This window comes from Heterocephalus glaber, unplaced genomic scaffold (assembly GCF_053883595.1).
Source record: "Heterocephalus glaber isolate CG9 unplaced genomic scaffold, H.glaber_assembly_v1.0 deba00001497, whole genome shotgun sequence".
Taxonomy (NCBI): Eukaryota; Metazoa; Chordata; class Mammalia; order Rodentia; family Bathyergidae; genus Heterocephalus; species Heterocephalus glaber.
The window spans coordinates 11,783,501-11,809,734 of NW_028258320.1; the positions used below are offsets into that span (position 1 = coordinate 11,783,501).

The 26,234-nt window shown below is 42.0% G+C and overlaps 2 protein-coding genes across 32 annotated transcripts in view; one reads left to right on the top strand and one right to left on the bottom strand.

Moving 5' to 3' along the window:
• The window catches only part of Kcnma1 (potassium calcium-activated channel subfamily M alpha 1), a 732,631-nt gene extending 716,583 nt beyond the window's left edge, over positions 1 to 16,048 (top strand). For 10 of the 31 annotated variants that reach the window (XM_004846336.3, XM_004846338.3, XM_021259656.2 and 7 more), the window contains 5 exons: positions 1,986 to 2,180; positions 4,016 to 4,134; positions 5,260 to 5,484; positions 7,735 to 7,763; positions 14,707 to 16,048. In XM_004846336.3, coding sequence (XP_004846393.1) covers positions 1,986 to 2,180; positions 4,016 to 4,134; positions 5,260 to 5,484; positions 7,735 to 7,763; positions 14,707 to 14,861 — 723 coding nt within the window. In that variant the 3' untranslated portion in view covers positions 14,862 to 16,048. Of the gene's footprint in view, positions 1 to 1,985; positions 2,181 to 4,015; positions 4,135 to 5,259; positions 7,875 to 14,706 lie in introns of those variants that run through there. The other 21 variants (XM_004846341.3, XM_004846347.3, XM_004846363.3 and 18 more) reach the window with 4 other exon arrangements.
• Lrmda (leucine rich melanocyte differentiation associated) overlaps positions 11,322 to 26,234 on the bottom strand; it is a 1,370,443-nt gene continuing 1,355,530 nt past the window's right edge. Inside the window, exon 12 of the transcript XR_015440503.1 lies at positions 11,322 to 11,339. The gene's annotated coding sequence lies outside the window, so the exon portion shown is untranslated. The remainder of the gene's footprint in view (positions 11,340 to 26,234) is intronic.

The following is a 26,234-nucleotide window of genomic DNA, read 5'->3' on the forward strand; positions in this document are numbered from 1 at the left end:
TTGATCTAGAATGGTAATTGTTTCACAAAGGTCTTTGTCAAAGCTCTGCATCCAATTTTTCTTTATTTAATGTGGTACACAGGGCTTAGAAGTGTCTCCTCCTTCCAGTGATGGGTTATCTGATTGTAGGGAAGATGATTTACCCCAGGAAAGTTTGGGAAATGTCTCTGTAGGTGCCCTTAACCAACCTCTACTGGTGTGCCACTCTGGTGGACCCTCCTCCTGTGGTCTTATCCCAGGATGCAGTCCTCAGTGACTTCTGCTGCATGATTCCTGAGTCTAGACAGAGCCCAAGAGTATAGGTAGACTGAGTGAGATGTACAGGTTCAAGGGTGAAATGAAATGGTCTTGATTGGCCCTCAAGGCCCTGCACCAAAAACCATAATAGAAAAGACTGAACAGCCAAGGGAAGGTTGGGAATGAGATTGACTTCCTTTTACTAGCAGTGGTCCCATGACTCTGACATCAGACCAGAAATATGTGTCAGTTCTCCTTGTGCACCAAGCATAGAGCCATTCTGTTCCATTTCACAGATTATGAGACTGAGGCACAAAGATGTTCAACAACTTTCCAAGGTCACACAACTCTGAGAGATGAAGGTAGCATTAATCCCACAGTGCAACTCCAGATCCCTTAACCTCTCTGACTGCATTTCTTACTTGATGTGTACTTGCTCTGCTTTCCTGCCCCAGGGCACAGCTGTATTCTGAGTATAACTTTTCCTTAGGGCCTGACAGGCTATGAATAACATTCCTAACTTCCTTTGCAACTGGACTTTCCTATTACTTTGGGTGTTTTGGTGAGTGTTTCAATGAAGGAAATGAATCTAGCCCACCGGCAACTATCATCTTAACTCAGAAATCCTCCTGGAATTCTTTGCATATAAAGTTGATTTTAATGACCATGTTTATATTATGGATGAGAACATCTAAGCCCAGAAGGATTAGGCAGTCTTCCCCAAGACGTGGGTCTAGTGATGGCGAAGCAGGGACAAGAAGTCTTCCTTACCTGATTTGTTCCCTACTATGCTTTACAGAGTAAACACTCTAAGAAGCTGCTGAAGTAAAAATGCTTGTCTTTCCTAACCTGCTCCCAAAAGACTTCGAGTCTCAAAAGCCACAGGCAAGATTTGGTTTGATTTGACTTAGCCTGTTTGATTTCTTCTTGCACAGGAAAATGGAATGCAACACCTTTAACTGAGATTTTTCTCAAATTAGACTGAGTGACAAATAATCTTTTTAAGCTCTTTTACTTGACATCCTATTAATTTTTTAAAACCCCCATTGTTTTCTCCCCGACAGACCTGTTATGTTTCAAATGTGAGACAAATGTACACTTAGAGGAAAATTTCTTTAAAAAGCAATATTTGCCTCAGACTACTGAGGGTATTTTTTTTTTTAAAAAAACAAAACCCAAAATACATTCACCGGGACAGGCACCACATCATAAATTTATTTGGCTTATTTATTGATGGAGACTTCTGTGTTAGACTGTCATCAAAGCATATAAATTGCTGAGTGTGTGACAGTAATGATTCTCTTGGCATATCATTCCTACACAGAAAGAAGTTTTGCCATTTGGCAACATGGATGACAGGCCCTCAGAGGCAGACCTGCTTGGGGACCAGCCTGAGTGGGCTGTATGTCATTATGTGTCCAAATTCCCACAGTAGACATGTAGACTTGGAGAGGTGAGGCAGTATTTGCATCCCAAGCAACACCAATTATGGTAAACACCATTTATTCCGATGTTAGCCCTTTAATAAAAATCCTCTGAATTGGTTTTTTAAAGTCATGGCAGAGTCAAGCAGGAGAGAAAAGAATGGAATAATTGGAGGCTGCTGTCTTTTCACTTCCCACATAAAATTATTTGAAGAGACAGGCCAGAACTTTAAACAGGAGATACCAAGAAAAGTTGTAATTTGGATGTCGGCTGTCATTACTTTATGGTGTTTGCTTAAGGATGTTCTTCCTCTCTCTCCACAGACATACTTTAATGACAATATCCTCACCCTGATACGGACCTTGGTGACTGGAGGAGCCACCCCGGAGCTCGAAGCTCTGATTGCTGAGGAGAATGCACTTCGAGGGGGCTACAGCACCCCCCAGACCCTGGCCAACAGGGACCGCTGCCGTGTGGCCCAGTTAGCTCTGCTGGACGGGCCCTTTGCAGACTTGGGGGTGAGTCCAGAGCCCAGCGAATGCCTGAGCCTAGTGCTCAGGGAAAGTTCAGTCCAGTGAACTTGATGTGAGATGGTGATAAGCTAGGCATCCATCCTTCTCTTTTCTATTATAAGTAACTAGAGCGGTGATATTTATGGTTTACTGTGTATCAGGCATTGTACTTTATGCAAGGGAATTCATTTTAATCATCATTGTGACTCTGTGATGCAGGTTCCATTACCACACATGCTAAGGTGGCTGAGGCCCAGAGAGACTGAGGACCAGCCATCTTGGGGATTTGCACCAAGCCATCTTGGCCTCAGAGCCCATGGGTCTTGTGGCCTCTAGGTATTTTCATCATGGGTCTTCTTCTCTAAAATGGAGGACGGCAGGTGATGCCAACATGCAGTTCAGATTGTGAAATGTTTTCACAGGTGCCTGGCATAGCTAAGGGCTGCTCAGTTTTGAAGCTACACGAATGTCACATGGGGAGGTCCAGCCCCAGACATTAAGGTCTGAGTGCTTAAGTCTGAGAATGACCCAAGTTTTGATGGTTGTCAAAGCACCAAGGCATTCACATGCGTCCAGAAACCCTGGTCGAACAGCATCTCAGGTAGACCCTTTAATGGCTCTAATTTAAAATTTAGACCCTATAATTCCTTATGCTGCACACAGCCACCTCCCCCAGGCCTACCCTGTGACAGAGGTGACCAGTCTCTCCCCTTGGGTTCTCTGCATGAGCCTGCATCAGGCTCTTTGCTAGACATAGGCAGCCTTGAGTCTTATGCCCCACCCACCTCCAGGGATGTGTATTCACGTGGTGGAGCCATGAGTCTTAGGTGCCTGCCTAAGACAGTTCCACAAACAATAGTGTCAACCAGAAAGGCAAATAGAACAATGAGTGTTTCCTCTGGTGTTGCTCCTGTTTCCAAGATATCCCTAAGGAGATTATGCTTTCTCCTCATTTGAGATGAGGGTGTAAAACTTGCCAGTCTCAGATGTAGGCTTAGCTGAAGAAAAGAAACCAGCCCTGCAGAACAGTGATTATGTTTTGCCCAGCTCAAATGTGGCAACTGTGATCAGACTGTGTTATCAAAATGGCCTGAGTGATAATGAAATTCACTGCAAGGAGAAAGGACCCCACCAGGTCTTATGGTGAAAGACTCTTTCAGGTAAGGACTGTGTGAAAAGCACAATTTGCAGACCTCAGAGATGGCAAGGGGGAAGAGGATGTGTTTCCTCAGGAACTGGGGGTCTGCAGGTGGAATAACTGAGATTCACAGTTCTAATCAGTTCACTGCCACCTTCCTGGGGTCTTGGGGCCTGACTGAGAAACTGAATGCCAAAGCACTGTCTTGGAAACACAGGCATCAGATAGCCAGGTGGCACCAGGTAGGCATGATTACAGTAGAAGAACTACAGAATGACCTCCCTGGAAATAAAGGGAATATATTTGTCCTTTCTATCAATGGACTTTCCATATGAGCATCATCTTACCACTCAAATGGGGCCAGATCTTACCACGGTTTGAAGCCTTTATCATATTCAAGTGTATCAGTGAGTGATAAGTAATGAGCCACTAGTTACAAAAATCTCTCTCCTAAAAACTTAGTCTAATATAGGACCCAACCCAAAACTGAACTGAAATATGCTGCAAGTGTTCTCTGATCCCTAAAATCACCCCCTATCGAGTGTTAACCGTATTGACTTCTTCAGCTGCAGACACCTGGCACAGACCCTCCAACTCAGAAGACAACAAAACAAGCTTTTAAGAAAAGGCTCTTTTCCCCTTGGACCTCTACTTCCAGGCAAATAAAAATGATGTTTCTCTCCATTCTTTTGTTGTCTCCCAGGATGGTGGTTGTTATGGTGACCTATTCTGCAAAGCTCTAAAAACATATAATATGCTTTGTTTTGGAATTTACCGGCTAAGAGATGCCCACCTCAGCACCCCCAGCCCGTGCACAAAGAGGTAAGTGTTCCTTGCCACTCTGTGGCTCCACCCCAATGCAGGGATAAACACCTCCTCTCCTGTCCCCTGCTATAAAAGCAAAGGACTATTACATGCTCTTAACATGCAAATTACTCTGTCTGCATTAAATCTGACACTGAGTTTGGAAGTTATGAGAAATGTTTTCTTTAATTACTAATCATGCATGTGAAGATACTGTGGGAAGAATTTGAGTTTTGTGAAAATAGTTCCATCACATGATTGCAAAAGTTGGATTAGTAGCATCTCCTTCAAACCCCAGCTGTTGGGATCGCCTCTGTTAGTGCCTAATATAGAGATACTTTACATTGTTAGTGTTTAAGTAAAATGGTTCCTTTACTGTATCTTGGAATCTTGTATTTTTACTATATATATGTTTTTTGGGGGGGCACTGAGGATCAAACTCAGGACCTTGTGCTTGTGAGGCAGGCAGCAGCACCACTGAGCTAAATCCCTGGCCCTACTTAATATATTTTTAATTGACTTAACATTTCACTTTTGTATATTTACTTTTAAGAAAATTATATATTATCACTTTAGACAGAAGCAGTTTAGATGTACTACTTTTTATTTTCCTAATATGCACTATAATAAATTCATAGCAGGCAAAAATTGAATACATCCTAGAATTGCCCAAATCAAGAAGTTTGCATAATATCACAGGAAACATTGCTATAGAAGTATGTGTTTCTCAGCTATGCATATTAGAATCACCTGGGATGCTTTTTAAAATAATCCTATCAGTCTGATTTCACTAGTAAGGAAAAAAAAATTCTACAGTGAAAGTTGCTGTGCATTCCTGAAATCACCTGCATTTGGGTGACTCAGGATTGAAAGTGCACTTGATGTATGAAAGAGTACACGGGATCCATAGGGAGCACAATTTGGTTTTTCCATTCCTGGCTCCAATTTGGCCCCTCTGGGCTCATGGCTGGCTTCTTTTGGGTAGTTAAACAGTGGAGGAGTTTGTTCACTTGGAAGACAATTTGAAGGGATGGGATACCTCTGATGGGTTTAGCAACCAGGCAGCTCCTTTCTGGTTCACGGAGGGCTGAATTCCACACCTTGTCGCCTTCAGGCTGTGACATCTTTGCTTTCCCTGTCTAGGTATGTCATCACCAACCCCCCCTATGAGTTTGAGCTCGTGCCGACGGACCTGATCTTCTGCTTAATGCAGTTTGACCATAACGCCGGCCAGTCCCGGGCCAGCCTGTCCCACTCTTCCCACTCGTCACAGTCCTCCAGCAAGAAGAGCTCCTCCGTTCACTCCATCCCATCCACAGCAAACCGGCAGAACCGGCCCAAGTCCAGGGAGTCCCGGGACAAACAGAAGTACGTGCAGGAAGAGCGGCTTTGATATGTGTCTCCACCGCCACCGTGTGTGAAACTGTATCTGCCACTCATTTCCCCAGTTGGTTTTTCCAACAAAGTAACTTTCCCTGTTTTCCCCTGTAGTCCTTCCCCACCCTTTTTTACACGTATTTGCATATGTATGATAGTGTGCATGTGGTTGTCATTTTTATTTCACCACCATAAAACCCTTGAGCACAACAGCAAATAAGCAGACGGACCAAAAGTTATTTATGATTCTAGGGGAAAAATAACCCAAAGGCATGCTCCCGACATAAATAGCTCACTGCAGGAATGAGTTCACAGATTAGAAAGGAACACTTGTGATCAACGTCAGTTAGGCAAAGCAAGTTTATTTAAAGTACAAGAAGAGTTTATTCTGATTTATCAGGATTATCAGGGTGCTTTTGGGTTTTGATGTTTTTGTTTGTTTTTCTTTCTCTCTTTCTTCTCTTTCTCTTTTTGAAAAAACGCACACACAGTAACTTAGCACACATTTATTTGAAACAAGCAACCAAAAAGCAATGAAAATCCATTGATCGTTACCATTCTCTGGGTGGAAGTATCGCAAAACATTTGAAAAGCTTTCACGGTTTGTGTAGATGATTATTAAGCACCTGCTTGTAGTAAGAAAGCATCAGAGATTTTTTTAGTTACCCATGAAGGCCTTTTGTCCCAGAGCTTGCTTGGGAATTCTTGTAAACATTTCTAACCTTAATACAGAGGAAGGAATAGTATTCTACTGGTGGATGTATCAAATTCCAGTCATTTCATTGAAGTGAAAAGAAATTTGATTGCATATTAAATTGTTATTCTGTCTCCTTATGCTGCCATATGCACAGCGCTTTTCTTTTTCACTTTTGACATTTGGGATGAAAAGCCATATGTATCATAAATATCAGATGTAAGTCAGTAAAAACTGCCTTCCTGGGACTTTTACATCTTTCAAAAGGTGAACTACTTACCTTATGTACAGAATAAATAATGCTCAGGAAAGAGCAAGTATTTTTCCATGCATTCTCAGGGGACTTTTTTACTCCCCTTTGTTTGATTAGCAGGCCCCCAATCCCAGGTAGGAGGAAGAGCTGGGGTGAAGGCAGAGTGAGAGGGAGATAAACCCTACACCAGAAATGTTTTTGTAGGAGCCAACATGCTAAATAAATCAGGATGTAGGAGGATCAAGCCACAGTTGACTCAACAAAGACAAAAGCCAGCGGCCACCTTAAATTGTTGGCACAGCTGCATTATGTTCTGTCCCAAAGCAGAAAGCTGGTGGGAAAGAATTCTTCCTCCTCCATTTCTTTATCATAGCCAATTCCATTAGGCTGGTGAGTGACAGTAATAGAGAGCTGCTCCTTTTCCTTACAAGATGGGGGTAAGAAGAGTCCAACAGTGAGCCAAACACATTTTGGTATAATTATTTGTTTCTCTTGTTTTCTTTCTTTTGTTAAAGTTAGTAAACATGGGAGAAAAATGCCCTTTTTTTCAACATATAGTTGTCAGATGTTTCACACATGCAAATCACCCTTTAGGGGATGCAGTAGTTCTTAAAAGTTGGCCAAGTCTACCATAACCAGATCCTTGTATGAATGGACTAGCCACTAGTCCTGGGCTGGTTTCAACCTATTTGAGGTGTTTACTTTTGAAATAATTCCACTGAATAGAATAGGGCTGGAAAGGAGGAGGAAAAAAAGTCATAATGATACCATCTCTAAAAAGGTGTTTTTATGGTGAATGTTTTGGGTTTAGATTTTGGATCCCTTGTCCCCTCCAGCATGATAGTTTTGGAGATTTGCTTGCTGTGTGATTGACAAGCACTTTTACTGACAAAATAGTGAGGCTTAGTAAGAATCTCCCTCTCCCCCGAACCAAAGACAGGGGCAGTGCAGTATTCCAACCAGGATGGGGTGGGGGAATAATTGTATACATGTATATTAAAAAGCCTTATGAGTTAAAGACTTTTTCAAATTATTTTTGTTCCTATATATTTTGATTTATATATTACATACAATTCTCTCTCTCTTTATATATAACTCTCTATATAACTATATATACATGTCCCCTAGTTGTGGATCATGAAGAGCTCTTCATGCATTCTTTGCAAAGGAGATTATAAAGTTATGCCCTCAGAACATTTATAACTATAAGAATGTGCCAGTTAAAGTGCTCAACAGGAAATATGACAGTTTAAAAGCATTGTAAAACTCACATAGCTTACTTCTCTCTCTAAAGTGCAACAAGGATGAATAGAATGGGCCAAGGTATGACAATTAATGGTTCTGCATGACCTAGCCACTGCTGGGGGTTTTCTTCTATAACGTTGTCCTTGTGAAAACTTTTGTGAAATTAAAAAAAAGGAGTTACAAATTTTATTCTGCTATTGGTTTGTTTATTTTTATTTATATTGTTCTGTTTGTGATTTTATTTATTTTGTTTTGCTTTCCCACCCCTCCCATTCCCCCTCCTCCTTTTCCCTTTCCTCTTCTCTTTCTTTCTTCACTTTCTCAATTGCTCAGCGCAATGAGGCTGTGCTGCTGCTATGGCTAGATTCCTTAGAGTTTGTTTTGGTGTTCTTGGGTTTGGGGCTGGGTAATTTGTGGGGAATTCTCTCCATCTGGCTTGCCTTCAGATCTGCACGTGGCCTCCCTGCCCACCTTGGTACCTCGCTCCAAGTCCAAAAGCATTTTCCCATCAAGAAACCCAGCTTCCCCCACCCCCATCACCACCACCCAGCCCAGCCCCCCTCGGTCTGTCCACATCTCTGTGTTTATTTTGACGAGACCTACCAAATCAAGTGATGATGCCAGCTGATAAACTTTTCTGGAAAACATTTGCAGCTATTTCATTTGGCAAACCTGCTTCTCTGTTAATTTTCACCCTCCTTTTATTTAAACCAGGAGGGTCATTAATGGCAAAAGCATAAAGCTCTCCTTTATGTTTGATCACTATGATGCAAAGTTAAAACTGTTCAGCTGTATGAATCAACTCAAGAGCCCATGCCCAGTTATCTGGGGGCTGATGACTCAGTCATGGTAGTACTCACGTCACTCCTATCACCTGCCTTCAGACATTTGTTCAATCCCAACCAGAGATTGGGCAGATAGAAGTAAAGCCAAAATGCATTCTATATACAGTGTGTTAGTGCTCTGATGAGATGATACTGTGATGGGACTGGGATGGGAACAGACAATGACGTGAGGTGGAATTCGGGGGTTAACTCTGGACTTGTGGGACACAGTCCCCACTGACTGATAATTGAGAATTGACCACCGATGGGTAATAATATTTGATAATGGTAAAGATATCATAATCACCTCTTTTTTTAGCCAAAAGTTCTGTGTTATTTTTTCCTTAGTAGAACGAAGACACTCCATTGTTTTCAACTTGACCCCAACTTTTCTCTTCCTGTTTGAGGTTAGAGAAAACCTACCCACTTAGGAAGGAGACATACAAGTTTCTCATATTTTGTCTCTTCCCTACTCTCTCCTCATGAACATAGATACAAATAGGTAATAGAAAATGAAGACGTTATTTGAAGAGAAAATATACGCGTTGAAAAAGAGTAAGTTAGGAACTCAGTGATCTGCCCAGTTCCAGAAGCCATTCAGTCAGGTTTGCTTAGGTTTTGAAAGCAGTGAACAGTAAGTCGGGAGACCAGGAGACTCAGGGAGACCTTGTCGGAGTCAACATGCTGATGATCATGGAATCATTAACATTCTCCGTGACTGCTGCCAGGATCCTTCCCAAACTACTACAAAAAGGCTCTCTGTACATGTAAATTTCCACCACAATTGGGAAAAGTTGCAAATTCCATTCTAAATATTAAAGGTTGTAACCTAGAACTTCATGATAGGTGCTGCTCAATAAATATTGGAAAATATTTTGCTCATAAATATTTTTGTACCTTTAACTCTTTCATAACTTATCCTTATTTCCTGGCTTGTCTTTAAAAATGACAATGGGTGCCTGGAGTTGCTTCACAATGCTGCTCTGCTGGTGTTCGTCTCTTTCTTCTGGTGTGAATCTCAAGATGAGGAGCAGCCCTGTACGCTATAGCTCTGAGTAGAGAGACTGACTGCCTGTTGGCAGCATTGTCAAGATGCAAAATGACCAGAAAAACCTTTTGACTGGCTCTTCTTCAGCATGGGAAAAGCCGAAAGGTGTCTGCATCCCAATAGAGACAATTAGATCAACCTGCCAGGTTCCTATAGCAACAGGCTCCTTGAGGAAGAAACAGAGTGCAGAAACTTCAGGGATTGTGGAAGTCAAGACAGGGTAAAAATCAATTCCTCCATCAGCTTCTTTCAGCCCATCCCTCCTTTGTCACAATATGATAAAGAAGTAGCTGTGGGCTCCTGTCACTGAGCCGGTTGACTGTCTCCCTCGCGGAGATTACATTCATTGCAACCATTGGAGGTGAGAGGGATCGTCCTCTGGCACATGAGAGGAAGAGAGAAGAGTCTGCCCTCGGGATTCTGGCTGCACCAAGGGCCACAGAGGAGGCTGTGGAGGGGGCAGTTTGCTCTGCTTAGTGAGTGGCAGCCTTAGACTTTCAGTTACAAGAGACAGCCATGGTGGACAACTGTAGAGAAGTGATACAGAAAGAAAGTGTTCTGATTGTGGTATAAATGATTTTCATCTTCATGTAATAGCCCTATTCTGCCCAGGGAGAGGAGAGGAGGTGGTCTGCGTGGGGTTGGGGACAGCAGGGTTTGGGTGGGCAGAGGAAAAGAGTCAGTCTGCCTGGAAGAAATGTGAGCTGTGCGTCTGCACAGCATTGCCCTCAAAGGCTGGAGCTCCTTGTTAGCCCTGACTGTTCTCAGTTGTTATCTCTATCCAGATGGAATCTTGTCTTTTCATGCCTCTGCTCTCTAAACCTCAGCTTGTGGAACAGTGAGAAGAGGGCCAATTATTCCAAATGCCTTTGCTGTGTCATTCTGTCCCCTTTTCTGCAGTCTTCTCTGGGGAGTTGTTATGGGAAAAGGCTAAATTCCAGCTCTCTGACAACCCACAGAGCCAGCACAGAAGCTGTTCACAGTGCAGCCTTTTTCTTTCTCTGCTTTGGCGCCCCAGTAGCTTAGCCTCACCTCGTGATAGCTCTCTCCTCAGGGATTCCCTCTGACCTGCAGCCACGTGGCTCGAGGAAGGCCTGACCCTCATTGTGAGCCCTGTGATCTCAGTGAGGGACTAGCAATAGAGGCACAGATGGCTTTCAGGTGAGGTAGGACACCTATCCAGTGAAAGCCAATGTGTCAGAGACAGAGATGCACCACAGGAAGGTCGCAGCCATGAACTCCCCACATAACACCAGGTTACTCCTTCCTCTCCTTCACCCTCCAAGTCCTACTGTGTCATTCTTCTCCACAATCCACTTTTCAGGCCAGCATCCCAGTTCCTACACCCCAGTTCTCTACTGCCAGTTTCTCTGTTGAAGGGCTTCAATTTGCAATCATGTCCAAAAGGTACACCCACCCTGACAGCCTACTTCAGTATCAACAGGAATTTTACCAAAATGAACTGTTTTACTCTAGCAGAAGCTGATACCTTAGCAATCACCATGGACACACTCTTCTCTGCATTTAGATGTATTAGCACCTTCAGTCCTCATGCTCATCCTGCATGTGGATGCTGTCAGAATCATTTGACCCATGTAGAATCTGAGCGACAATAAGGTCCAGGAAGTCAGTCACTGTAATATAATGTCCCAACATTAATAATGTCAATAACTGTAACAACTTACGTTTGCTTACCGTGCAGCTGGGCCTCTGGTAAGTGCTCCATGGTCACTAGCTTCATTGATCATAACAATATTACGAAGTCATATCCACAGCCCTGTTCTAAAGAAGAGAAATAATACTAAGATAAATTACACAGTAACTTGCTCAGTGCCAGGCAGCTGTACGTGAGCGGCCAAATCCACTTGACTGAAACCCACTGCTTGGTGCTATTTTCTTTGCCACCTCCTCCTCATGGCTTATGCTGCGTCCACGGTGGACAGCTTGTGGCATAACTGGTCTGCAGAGGTGACTTCTTGTAATGGCAGTGGCAGCTATTTCACCACCAGCTATTTTCCAGTTTCATTTTGTTATACTAGCCCACTTGCCACTGACTGCGAGATGCCCGTTCCTTAACTCCACTAACTACCTCGTGACAGAATCTCTTGGCAAGTGACTCAGGTGCTCGGGGGAGGGCGTCACGCATCTTCTCATCAAGAAGCTCAGGAACAAATGAGGCTATGTTCTTCTAGCAGTGTAGAGGGCCTCACAGGCAGATCAATCACCTTTCTCATCTTAGGATGACAACAAAGTGCTCAGAGATCTTTCTGGCATTTGGGACAAGGAAGAGAATGGAGATAAACTCAGGAATTTGGATTTATTCTTGATCACTCCAGAACTTAGTTGAATTCTTTCTCTGAGTTTTGTTCCTTGTGGCCGGTCTTGTAGCCATCCATTGGAACAGTTTCTTCTTGGAAGGCAAGATTCAATAAGCCAAGTGTCAATGTCATAGTTGTAGCACTCTCTTTTGAAGTTCAGTGGCTGGCAACCATTAAAACGTGCTCCTCTGCAGCTCTTTGGGAGCATCTCTTCATGAAATGCCATTGCCGCTAGACATTTTAATAAAATGACCAGAGCATTCATATACTTCAATCCCTGCACATCATCCCTCTCCAAGTCTCCAATAACATGCTTCTATCTTAGGAGGTGCGCCCAAATGAAATACCTGTTTCTTAGGCATAATGAACCTCACCCCCTGACTGCGAGGTGATTTTGTACAACCTCTCTTTTGTGCTGAAGCTGCGTGGCCAAAATACAAGGGCTACTGTGCTTAGATTTTGTCTTTTTCAGCTAGAAATTTAGAGGGAAAGGCAGAAGCTTAAATGAAAAATAATGCTGTCTTTATTATAGACAGCAGAAGGAAATTGATATTCTCTCTGCGGTGAAAGGTCAAAATGCCAACTTTGAATTGAACTGTAAAGACTAAATTCTGAACAATTATTCTCTGCAGCAGTTGTAAAAATTTCAGTAAATTGCACCTGTCTTAGGTCTTTCACTGAAAAGACCCCCACGTTTCCATCAGCAGAGTTCTCTCTGGCAACCTGGCATGTCCAACATACCACTAAATCCCTTCACAAAATCATTCCATATAACAGTGTGGTCAAAGCCAAAGGCAGCTCAGGCAAATAGAACACAGAAATCAGACTCAACACCAAACATCATCTTTACACATAAATGGCTCAAAAAAGTCATAGTTGGAAATTGTTTCACAGGCCTGGCAATGCTTTTAAAACATGATAACCATCACACTTTACTCTTCTCTGAAAGGTTAGTTTAATCGTAGATCACAAAAAATTGGTTTCCACAAATGCATAATGGTTCATCTATGTCACACTTGAACTAAATGGTTTTTTAAATGGAGCTGAAATTATTTTGATGTGTACACAGTCCTGGATTTCTATACAACCTTTTTTAACCAGCCCATCAGGAGTCTTGCCTCTAAAGCCTCATTAATAATTCAGATGTGCTGATGACTTTAAAAGATCTATGGAATTGAAGCTTAGGAAAAAAAACTCTGCTTGACAAAAAGATAAATGAATGTAGAAAGAAGCTGTAGGAGTCTGGCAAGCTGTAGATCATCTCAGAACAGATTGTAACTTTATCATTCTGTCAGGGGGAATAATTTAAAGCACTTAATCAGTTAGCTTCACTGTGAGGATGTAGCATTATGAATTCCTATCGTCCAATCTGTTCAGATCAAAGTGAACTTAATTATAATAGGTGAGAGAGCCAGAGCAGGAGGGGTGTGGGGAGAACGATCCAAGAGGTAGCAAGTGTCCTGAGGGGTAAACTGAGCTGCTGAACAAAGGGTAGTGAACCTTTTACCCAAGCACACCCCTGCCCCAGCAATGGTCCACAGTGACCCCAAGGGCTTGGGGCATGGGAAATATGGAGCAAGGAGAAATAAGCCGAATGGTGATGGAGACGGTCACCAATGCTTCATTTATAAACCGTTACATACGCACACACAAGCACCAAGCCAGGTGAAGAGTTTTCATTAACATGTCAGTCCAGAACCGCTGAGGTGTACTTAGGACAACTCTGCTACTAGAGGGAAGAGGAAACTAGAGAGGCCATTATCTTTATAGAAATGAGTATATTTTAAAGCTTTTCCCCTGGTTCTTTTCTTTCCCTAAACCACTAAAATACAGTGGATTATTCCCGAGTTAGAATGTCCTATTTGCCTGGTCCCTTCTTATCTACACACATGGCCAATTTCCCAGAAAATTCCCATCCCAGAAAGAGGCAGGATGAAGATTGAGTCTTGGAAAATAGTTCTGCTCGGCTAAGAGATGGGAGACCATTTTCACTCTCACTCCAGCCTTGGAAGGCCCTGACTCAGCATCTCTCTCATCCCTTTCTATATTTAGGGTGGAAAAGAAATGCCAAGACTTCATCAAGCTCCTGTGTTGACAGCTTGGGTTAGTATAGTGGGTTAAGATATTGCTCCTTGGAACTCCTTTAATAGCTTTATAACAACACAGAGTTCTCGTTGTTGAAAGTAAAGCCATTTCAATAGCCTCCTAAACACATTGGCCATTTTTCTAACTTTCATTCACTGGCCAGCAAAGTCTGTGTTTCCTTTAAGACTCCCAAAGCTGGCTGCAAAAGAATCAGAAATGGTAGAGTTGGTGAGTGCCTTCAAAGCCTGTTTGTTCTAAGCAAGCCTGAACAAAGGCTGGGAAGAGGTGATCCTGCAGGAGATTCTAGACCACTTTCTCTGCAGCAGGGATGATGTCCCTTCACTCCAACCAATGGCTGCATAAATCTTTCCTTAAGCACCATGTCTGTGCCCAATATCTGTTAGATGCAGGATTTCCTCTCCACCAAAGCTATTCAGGCCACTAAAGTAACTCCAGAGAACATTGCCAGCCTTCACCTTCTAATCCTTCCATATTCTCTGAGGTCTGCCCATGGTGCTTGCAAGTCCAAATGGCACATTTTGTTCATCACTTGCTGCAGGAAGCAGAGGTATGTTTCAGGTCTGGGGGTCCTCCCTACACCTCACTGTTTCTCTTAGCAATTACTCACTGTCAGCTTCTATCGATTACCTTTTTGCATTTTTCAATGAACTTTCCAAAATCTTTACCCTAGGACTAATTAAACTTCTCATTTCTCCTTCTTGTTCTCTACCCATTTTGCCCTTTAGCAGAAAAGAAATGGTTTACAGATGAACCGGATAATGCCTATCCCAGAAACATTCAAATCAAGCCCATGAGTACTCACATGGCTAACCAGATCAACCAATATAAATCCACAAGCAGCTTGATTCCTCCAATCAGAGAAGTTGAAGATGAATGTTGACTCCCAGGAGACCAGAACTATTTTTTTAAAGCCTGACAAACTTCATAAATGGTGATGTGACTTTTCTTCCTCTTACATGCTGAATCACTGGTGGAGACATTAGGATAAGCAAGAATTGCAAGAAAATAATGTAGACAGATCTTTCTCTTTGTCTGCCTTGAATATTGCTTCCATGTATTTTGGAAAAGAAAATGATTTCATTTATAAATGAACATACTAAAATAGTCATGTATAGCCTCTAGCATTTTAAATTATTTTGTTTATTAGAAAAGAAAATATATTTTTTCTTTTTTTTTTTTCATTTTCAAATATCTTCCCTATATCTAAACAATGCAAAATCAAAATGAAGAAGTGGCCAGACTCCTTAATGTGTATTTCTCTTCTTTCTCTCTTTTTCTTTGGGGAGAATGATGGTCACCACCACAACTAATTGTAATTATGGGAAATGCATTATAAAAGCAATTTTAAAATGGTTGACAATGTATACATGTATTTTAGTAAATCCACAAAAGAAGACAAAAGAGAGCAGGTAAACACCTGCTCCTGTCTTGGAAGGGTGTGTGTTTTGATCTGCATTGACACCAGCTCTTAATAAATGGAAACTTACTTATTTTCACAGTTGAAAGTCAAATTTTTGTAGTTTTAGTTTTCTTTCTGCATTTCTCATCCCTTTTTCACATATTGAAAGGGAAGACTTTCTTGCAGCTTTTTTATGGTGGCCTGATCAGGTTTAGGCATCCAACTAGCAGTACCAGAAGGGTTGCGGGCATTCCTGGGAGGTGGGAGTCGAGGGCCAGGGCATGCAAGACATGTTTGTTGTTCTAACTGTGGGGATGCCTACATGCTGTTAAGCTTCTCATTTCATACTTCCAAACCACCCAAGCAATTAATTTCAACTTTGGGAGGATCTGGTGAAATTTCTCCCCTGACCCCTAATCTCAGAGCTTATGGTCTGAAAGTTTATAAACACCAATGAATACTTTTCCTTAACAATGGGATCTGAGATGAACTCTTTTATCTCACTAAATTTTTGTTTAAAATCCAGAAAATGTCCATGATCAAGGAAGCAACTTTGGCACAGATATTAATTTACTCACTTTCCTTGATTTAGTAATTGCTGGGACAAAACACACAAACTTGCTAAAGCAATTTAAAACAATAGTAATAACAAAAAGGAAAGCAACAAATGCACTTAACAGAGACTGTTAGTAAAAGGCCTTTGAAAATTACCAGCAATGAAACAAAACATATGAGCCACTTCAAACTGTGGTCAGAAGATTTTTCTAGCCATCAGACACCGCCACCACTTCTCAGCTCTGCTTTTGCTTGCATGTTGTGTGTGCAGTCACCCCAACAACTGCTCTGTTCCAATGATTAGCAAGTCTTTCAATGTCAAAGTGATCAATTTTTAGTATGATCACCAGGGTCTCTGGAGAAGCCTGGATGTGATAGTGATTTTTATTTTCTTAAAAACATGAACTGTGGATACTTAATCAAACTAACCCAAATATCCCCCAAAGTCCCATGATAACTACTCCGTTAACTCTTTAGGCCATAACCATGTGGTACTTAGCTATGGTAGTACAAATCAGATCAGAGCAGACCAATGAGATCACCATGAAAACATATGTCCACTAAGTACTCCAATTACTGACTTAGGCAAAATGACCTTCCACCTCTGTCGACTCCCTGCAGAGCCAATGTAGTCATGCTTCCACCTCGTAGGCATTGTCCTGCAGTGACGTGTCAGACTGTGGTTACTCTGTTGTCACATTTTGTAGAATTAGTTCTATAAAAGTATTGTGAATATAATATATGTCCAATTGGATTGTTAAAAAAACTACTTATAATCAATCGCTAGTCTACTCAGCAGACTAAAATGACGTCAACAGTCTATATTCGGGCTGATAAACATTTCTTGGTTTCCAACAAAAGTCAAACGTGTTGGTGGGGAAAAATATCTCCTGCTAGGATATTGGCAGCTTTCAAGAAAGCTAAGCCTTTTTTACATATTGATTTTGCATTTGGGTCACCATAATACATTCCCATGGATCCACGCTCTTCTTTCTTTCATGAACTGTAGTGGGCTCATCTCCACTCTTCTTCCTGATAACCACTCCTGAACCTGTCATAGAGCTTTGATATCCCCTGAGCAATGACAAACACCTAAAGGATCTCCCATTACAGGAATATAGGGTGGCACACTGCTCCTTTTCCTCCTCTCCCTTGTCCTTCCATACCAAAGCAGTCTGGAAGCAGAAAGGTAGACCTTGTCCCTACTTCAAGTCTGCATATGCCTAAAGATTTGAACTTACGCTTAAAAAAAAATCATAATAGGTAAGATAGTGTCTCCTGAAAAGGCCTCCTTGCTTCATCAAGTGTCCTCCAAAATCCAAGTTGATAGAAACCCGTTTTCTTCCAAGGCAGAGCAATAAGCTCATGCTGTTTTGCCTTTGTAGTCATGAATTATTCTGGGCCAGAAAACAGAATTGGGCATTTTTTAAAAGGAGGTATATAAAATGACTAGGTTGTGGTCCTTTCAGCAAAACTAGTACCTGGTAAGTTGGAAGAGAAGTGGAAACACCTCTAGAGGGCTCAAGGGAATACCAGAGCTTCCTGACTTTCTATTTGGCCTTGAGTCCTCATCCATCTCTGCTATGAAAGACTGTCTTTCCACTTACATCCTCTTTAGATCAGTGATAGTCTTCTTTGGCCATACTCTGTGTTATAGGGCTCTGATCTCCCATTCCATTCTAGGGTTCCAGAAAAGCCATTCTCTGCACAATGATTCTTGGGTGCTTAGGGAATCAGAACCACCAATAGGCTGTTTACAAAACAAAAAGTACCTATGTATAAGTGCATCATTACCATCATCACTTTTCTCATTGATAAAATGTATTTTTGTCTTAGCTATTTTATATTTTAAAATATTCCCTCACCCCAATATAAAACACCTTAAATAAAAGTGATTGTGACTAGAGCATTGGAGAATAAGCTCTTTGCTTCTAAGAGCTGTTCCAACTTATGACATACTTTATAAAAGAATGGAGATTTTTAAATAGACAAGGAATTAGAAGTGTTTAGTTTGCATTGGAAAGGGCAGAAATGAGAAATCATATGAAATCAGGGATATTTTTATGTGGAAAACAAAGAGCTCCCTGCTGAAGGTTTAGTATGAGGATTCAAGAGCAATAACTGCAAACAACTAGTTATAAGTTTTGAAAGTATTCTTTAAATTGTTGGCATCTCCCTTACCATAAAAATGACAATGGTTCATTGGGTTGGCCTTGAGGTCCCTTTCAGATCTGAGAGGACAGGATCTAAATTAGGTGGGGAAAGTGAGAGTAACTGCCTGTCCTTGGCCAGTCCTTTGAAGATAATCTTGTGCAGGACTGGAACATGGTCTTTACAGCTGCATCACCCATGCAGTACTCCTGACCTCAATGTTTGTACATTTTCTGCTCCAGACATACATGTAGCATAGTTGGGTTCACTCCTGTGCTTATCTTTTGGAAACTCTTTAGATTCAAGATGCAAATTCCTTGATTCACATGTACCTCAATCACACTGATCAGATTTTTCTTCCTGTTTCCAGGGTTATCTGCTCAACCTCATCTCTGCCTTCCCTTTCTCTTGGTTCAGTGTCCAGCTCTGGCTAATCCCTTTCTCTTGAGCCCACATCTCCAATGCCTAGTAGGTAACGATAATCTTGAGACCCGCCCCCCACCCCAGTATCCCCTTTCAGGTTCCCCACATAGGTCTGGGCTTTAGGAAGTCATCAGTCTTCTCCATTTCCTGTTTGTTTGATTTTTTAATTAATATACTAACCATCTCCTTATTATTCATAAATGTTATTTTGACCTATCATTTCATCATCGAAGGGAACCTCAATTGAAAGAAGGAAGGAAGGGGAAGATGGAGGAAGAGAGAAAGGGAGAGAGAAAAAGAATGGTAAATAAATTGACTAGGATTTGAGCCAATTTGACTCCCAGGAGACCAAACAAATCCATCCAATGTGGACATTGAGTTCCAGAGCAGAATCTATCCATTTTTTATTCTGTTCCTATTTGTTGCTTCTGGACTGGTGGGAAAACCATCAATCACCGCAGCCCTTGAAAAGCCCTCATTACTTAGGGCTTGACTGATTCTCTTTAAAAAACAAAAGGAACTGAGAATTCACTTTCAAACTTCCTGGTAAATTATATTTCTACCCTTGTTCTATTCACCCAATATTCCTAAAGGGCATGTTTTCTTTTATCCAGCAGAGCTGATTTAACATTTAAATTCCATGATAGTTTGAAGGAGGAATGAGACCTTTTGGATGTATTTATGAAAGAGCACTGGTTAGAAATTATTTCCAGTGGATTTGTATTTAGCATGGTCATGTTGACTAAGTGGAGTCTGCCCTGATGGGTTGTTGCTTGTGTTGTATCAGTTGTTAATAATTTTAGTGTTGTCATGAAAATAATGGAATATACAGAAGATTTTTAATTTTATTTCTGAAGAGATTACTAAGCCTAATTTGTCATCATCAAAGGTCACAGCCCTATAACTCCACAACAGTTGGAAGCTCTATGATATTGCAGTCTCACATGCTGAAATTGGAGGAGGTGTTCTGAGTTAAAATATCCCTACTGTATTTTAAAGCATGAAAACGGGCCCGAAACTCTATCTGAAAGTGACACTCAGGATATAGAACCAAGACTGGGAAGACAGAAAAAAGATATATACATATCCATCCTTTTAAATTATCATGAACAAGGGCCATGCATGTTCTGCCAAGAACCAATGCTTGATATTGTATGGAAGAGGCTGCATAGGCCCATGGGGTGGGAAGAATGCAGAGGTATATAATGCCTGATGGGCTTTGGAGGCGTTTCAATAGGAAATGGAGGACTAGACTGGAGAAATGTGGACCACGAGAGTTTTCCAGGGAGAGAGGTTTTAATGGTCTTCAATGCATTGGTGGGACTTGTCAGATCATATTGTATATGGGGGTAAATTTGTATAAAGGAGCTGAGGAGAAGTAGAATGAGATTTCATGGAAGGAGCTAGAAACTAGGCAGTCTAAGGGCCAAGGTAGAAAGTGGAGAGTTGATTTAGAAACTCGGGAAATTCACTAAAAGTTTTCAACAGTGACAGGAAGCAATGCCTGTGCACTTTTTTTTTGTTGACAGTTTTGAGAGACCAGTTTTTCCTGTCCATCATCATGAAAGTGTAGATTCTGTAGATGAATGTTGTCTCAACAGCACAGAGTCCTGCAGGTTGCACACCCCATGCTAACTGCTTGCCCTGTGTAGCAGCTGCCTTCTGCATACTCTTTGCTCCCATCATGGGGATTTGAGACACAGGGCATCCTTGAACTACTGAGTTACTAGAAGGCCACCCACAAACAAACCAGGTAGATTAGAGAGAAGGGAAAGAGTTCAGATTTTTTAAAATATCTCAATTCTACTATTTTCTGAACATTATATAATAAGAACATCACGTAGGCCATCAACAAACTGTAGAGCATAATCAATAGTTCAGAGCTACCAAATATGAATTCCCACAGTGAAACATCCTGTCAGAAAATCAGGTAGCCACTGCTTATTGAGTTAGCAGTCAGTAAATATTTGTAAGAGGGATGGAGCAGGTCGATAGAATGAGCACAATACAAGTCCTGCTGTCAGTGAGCTTAAAATCCAACTGAAAAGAGAAACATGCAGAGCCATTAGAGAAAGAGTAAGCACCCATGATATAGTACCATCTTTCAATATAGCAGGAACTAAAACAAAGGAGATGCTGTGGTTTGAAGTGGTTTAGGAGGATGGGCTCTTTAGGAGATGAGGGAAATTGGGAGTTATGTAAGCAGAGGACTAGCATGCCAGGTCTGAAGGCAGGAACATCTAGAATGTGGCACAGAAGATGGTATTAATCAGTAATAGCTAGTGGACAGTTATTGAGTAGCCACTGTGCACTTGAGGCTGGGTATAATTTGAGAGGAAGACAGCCCACCTGCTTAATAGGGAACACAAGGCACATGTCCACGAATAAGATCTCGTGTGGCACAAAACAGCTGTTCAATAATGAATTTCTGAGTAGCTGTGAATAGGGAATGGCAGATAGGCACCATGAATCACAATGGTTGTACAGGCTTGGCTGGGCTTGTAAGGCTCTGTGTCGGTGGAACAGCTGTGGGGCTGGAAACTTTTTTTGTGAAGAAAATGCTCACCCAAGACTTCTAGGGCAGGACCATGTAGAGGAACAGGAAAGAAGAAGAGAAGACAGGCAGGGGAGGGGATGAATGCAGTCTGCTGAGAAATGTGCTGCATTTGTCCAGAGTAGAAGAATCGGAGAGTCGTCATAAGGAAAGTCATAAGGCAGAGGAGTGGGGCAAGAAGAGGGCTGCAGCAGGCCCTGCAATGTGGAAACTGGACTCGCACACACAGGTCCTTGCAAAGTGTGGTGCCCAGGTGAGTTCTCCAAAATGGGAAATGCCGCTTTAGAAGATCTGTTGGCAGATCTCTTTGGGAGCTGCAGCCATACTTTTAATAACAGCAAAATAAGTAGACATTCTTGTGATAGGAGACCAGGTATAGTCCAGTTCCAGGAAAATGGAAAACAAGAGGGGAGAATTCTAAGAAAAAGAAAGGGTGGGCATTATATGAGGTTTGGAGATGAAGGCTATTGGAGATGGTGACTCACAAGTAAAAAGACTCCCCTGGAGGGCAGCTTGCCTACTGGCCTTTAGCCCCGGATCTTGTCACAAAGCCTGCCTGGAGGGGTGCTTAGGGTTACATTGGATGCCATGAAAATGGAGGTTGCTCAGGATGTCTAGGTCACTGGCACTCTTTCTGAAACTTCCAGACAGGGATCCTGAGGTGGCTTCTCCTTTTTGTCTCCTGTTCATGTCACTGCAGTTTTCCTCATCCCTTGCCACACAGCTTACATTTGCAGCTTTAGTTTCAGGGGTCTAAGTGCTACAATCACCTTGCTTTGTTGGCTTTTCTGGAGCAGCAGTATGCAGGGAGATATTTTGGCCAGGTGAAAAATGATCTTATTTCTAGGTAGACTTTTAAAGAGATTTCCTCTGGTCTGTCTATTCCCTTGAGGGCTTCCATGTTCCTGCTCTTCCTTTACCTTGCAATTCAGTAGGACAGGGAGGAAAGTGACACCCAAGCTCTCCAGGGCCACCCTAGGCAGCACTGCTAACCCCACTGTTTGGAGTCTGAGTTTGAGATCAGACTGTGCACACATCACACATGCAACCCCAGGCCTCCCTCACATGGGACACGGGGTCCATGTGAAAAGGCATCTGGCATGGAAGGGAGCTGCCAACAGGGTGGACTGAGCTTCACTTCCATGCTATACCAGAACTCCGTGTGCCCCAGAGCCCCTCCCTCCCTTTCCCTTCCTTCCGCCAAATACACACTTGACCAGAACTGCAACATTTCAAACATAAACCAATATCTGCCTGGAAATCCTAATTAAAAACATTTCATTCCCAGGTGGCATAATCACATCCTGCCTAAAACTTTTGGCCCACATCCCACCACTCAGATGCTGAAAAGAAACTTTCCCCCACTTAACACTGGAACCTGCACTCGGGGGTTTCTTCAGGGGACAGAGAAAGGGGGAAAAGGTTTATGTATGCTGAGGTCAGCCTATGTGTTCATTAAGGAAAAAGAGCGTGGCTTATTCATTTGTCTTTCATGCTTTCGATTGTTGGCATTATGATTATGGCTATGATGAATTACTGTGGCCGAACAGAAACTGGAGAAGAGAATAAATGCTGGTGCTCTGAAATGATCTACCCAACTCTGTCATCTGTAACAACCAGTGATAACTTTCTTGTCTTGTAAAAAGGGTTTGTACATAACTTGTACATGGTTTCATTTTGTATTTTTCGCAGATTAAAAATTTATGTATTTGTGTTCTAAAATAAGGAGTGTTTCTTGTGTCTTTGTAGCAGTCACATGGCCATGAAGGCATGGAATATGGTGGTGGCAAAGTCTGTCTCTAAGTTCTCTTTGGGTCTCTCTCTCTCTCTCTCTCTCTCTCTCTCTGTCTCTCTCTCTCTCTCCCTCTGGTGAGGGCAAACCTGTGGTCTGAAAGCAGCCGTGAACTCTCCCTCCCAGCTGCAAGTGCAAACAGACACCCCCATCTCCAAGGAGCCAGTCAGCACCCTAGACTGCAATAGGAGGCAGTGGGGCAGAGAAACAGCTGCTGCCCTAGAGCCCAGAAAGCCACACATTGCGGAAGTCTCCAGTGAGCGGGCCTCTGCAAACATGGACAGAGTTTGATAAGCTCTTGAGAAGCAAGAAGGTCCTCACTTCAGCCACACAGAGCAGCAGTGTTTCCTATGCCTTTGCTTATCAAAACCCAGGACAGCCTGCTGAAGGCCTGAGGCACCCTATTCCCCTCCCAAGTCCCTACCCAAGAGGGCCATGGATGAAACTTCATCTGTAGGAAAAAGAGACCTCTTAAAAATGCAGTTTGGATCTGTGCTTTAGATCTTCAAAATCTTGTGAGTTTGAACGTTTTGGGAGACTGGACTCCTTAGTCTAACGTTCATTTTGCCTTGAAGAAGAGGTGACAGAGAGGGGGGGAAATGCCACTGAAGCTAATAGAGTGGACCCTTGATTTGTGAACTCAATTCGTTCCAGAGGGCTGAAATAATGGAAATACTCATAATGCATTCTGAACCTCCCAAAGCACCCCTTCACTAACCTTTTCATAATAAAAGAAGGGTTGTATAATGTGTGTAACTTACCAGAAACACCATGAATTTTCCTAGTGAATCATGGTCATAACCTAGGGTGTTTATATGTCAGGCCACTTGCAACTCGAGGGTCCACTGTATACGCACACGTATATATGCCATATTATATATATTGGTTAGAATCTATTAGTACTTAATGTACTCTAAAGATTGTCCCATTCATTCATTAACCAAACAATAGTGTTTCAACTCCTCTAGTGGGAGCTGGGGAATGCAATAGTGAATAATGTCATGATTCCAATTCTCCAGTCTGGGGAGGGATGAGATCAACAAACAAGCAGATAATAGTCACGTATGAAAAATTGATCTGTAGGAGTAAGTAGAGCACACCATTGGGAAGATATAAGAGGGCCACCGACCTATTTGAAGAGCAATCCACCAGTTGATTGATACTTTCACACACAAATCCTCCTTCTAGCTAAGACAATAGCAGCCCAAACCAGAATTCATTCCCAAGGGTCAGGAAATGCAGGTTTACCTGTCAGAAAGTGCCAATTCCTGACAGTCCTTTGAGCTCCAGTTTCTCAACTTGCCTTCTCCAATATTTGCTAACAAATCTGAATGTTGTCGGGGAATGTAATTGCAGGGCATATGGTCCCCATTAGCTAGGCAAACTCCACTGCCAAATTTGGCTCCAAGGAAGGAGTCTGCATAAAGGATGAAGTATTAGGAAAAGATCGACAGTGACAGAGAAGGCAAATAAAAGAGATGAGACAGTGAGTTGCAAAACAGCAGACTGGGCAAACCCAGCACAACGGATGCGGAACATATTCTTCTATTAGTTGAGAAAACAATATATGAGAATTTGTACTAAAATCTCTCTGTAGCAAAAACCAAAGTAGATCATTCACCAAAATCAATGTTAACTGCTCTGCCATGTCAGGCAAGATAGATTCTGCCTGGGAGAAAAATGTGTGCGTTGGAGGTGACAGAACAGACAGTAAGCTATGGGACTGAACCTGGAAGGACATCGAAATGTAAACACGGACTGTTTTCAGTGTTACTGACACCGGGCCTTTGAGGGGAGAAAAGTGATATTCTGCTTACTCATGTTTCACATTCTACAAAAGGACACCAAAAATCAGAGAAGATCCCTCAGACCTGGAAAAGATGTTTTGGTGAGGCGAGTCTGTGAGGCATCAGGGAACAGAAAGCAGTTCTCTAGCCCAGACTCAGCCTGATTCCAGGGCTGCTTCCTTCTGGAAAACTCATGTGACCGTCTCCATGCTACCTACCCAATGCTCCTTGGTTTTCAGTCTGTTGTGATTATCTCAACCCATACTGAATTTGACTGATATTTTAAAAAAGAAATTTATGTTAATTGGGTCTTTTCAAAAATAATCAACTTAATTGTTTCTTTTAATAACACACAATTCCTGTACTTTTCATGTTTGGTTAACACACTATTTAATTCTACTGCACGCTACAATATTGAGATGGCCAGTTAGATCAGCTAGGAAAGCACAAGGACACGGTGGACAAACCCTGCAAAACATCCCATTTCAGTGAACTACAGGAAGAGGTCAGTATGTTCCTGGGTGGGTGAGAGAGAGAGAGAGAGAGAGACAGCTGCTAATCCTTCTAGTTGACAAGCAGTGATTGGTGAAGAGAGGTTTAAATGGAAGCCACTTTCAGTATTTATCAATGAGCATTAGTGAATTTATTAATCCTTTCCAGAGAGGACTAGGTAACCCTTTAAAAATAAGGTAGATTTAAGCACACGAGGGTTGCTAAACTTTGTCTCAAAGGTCAAATGTAACCCACAGCTTGATAGATATGTGTGTGTGTATATATATATATATATTTTTTTTTTAACTGAAACCCAGCTATGCTCGTTCACTTATGTATTGTTTGTGACTGATTTCCCACTGCAGTGGTGGAGTTGAATTATGACAGAGACTGCGTGGCCTGTACAGCCTATAATATTTATTATTTACCTTTTTAAAAACGTGTGCTGACTCCCAGTCTACACTGCATAGAGGGAGAAAATAAAAATGTGTAATAGAATCCCATCTGCATTAAACAATTAGGTATATTTATACCTTCACTAATATTTGGAAGGAAATAAGGAGAAATCATAAACAGTGATTATCAAATTAGGTAGGAAATAGAACAGAAATATTATGAAACATATAAAAGACCTTTTCTTTTTCATTTTATGCATTTCTGTTTTGTTCAGGTTTGTATTGGTCAAACATGCACAATTTTTATCATTAGGAAAAATGCTAAAGGTACTTCTTTTCAGAAAAAAATTGATGGGCTAAAGATCCACTGGATTAAATGGCTTTGTCAGTATGGGAACCCAGTTCTTCCAATTCCACAGACCATGTGAGGGTCTGCCTGTGTCTCATGCCACACCAGATTGTTTTTCCTAAAACTGCATCCCTAGCCCTGATAAAACATCGTCTGCACACCACTGGAAAGGGCTGCAGGGCTGAGCCACCCCAGTCCAAGTCCCTGGACACCCCCCTCCTCACCCTCCACTTAGAAAGCCTGATCTGGGGCTTGGTATCATTCTATTTTGCAAGACCTTTTTTTGTCAAGGCATTTTCCCAAGACAAGATATGACCTCCAAGAATCTTTCATCCATTTATCTAAATAATAATTAT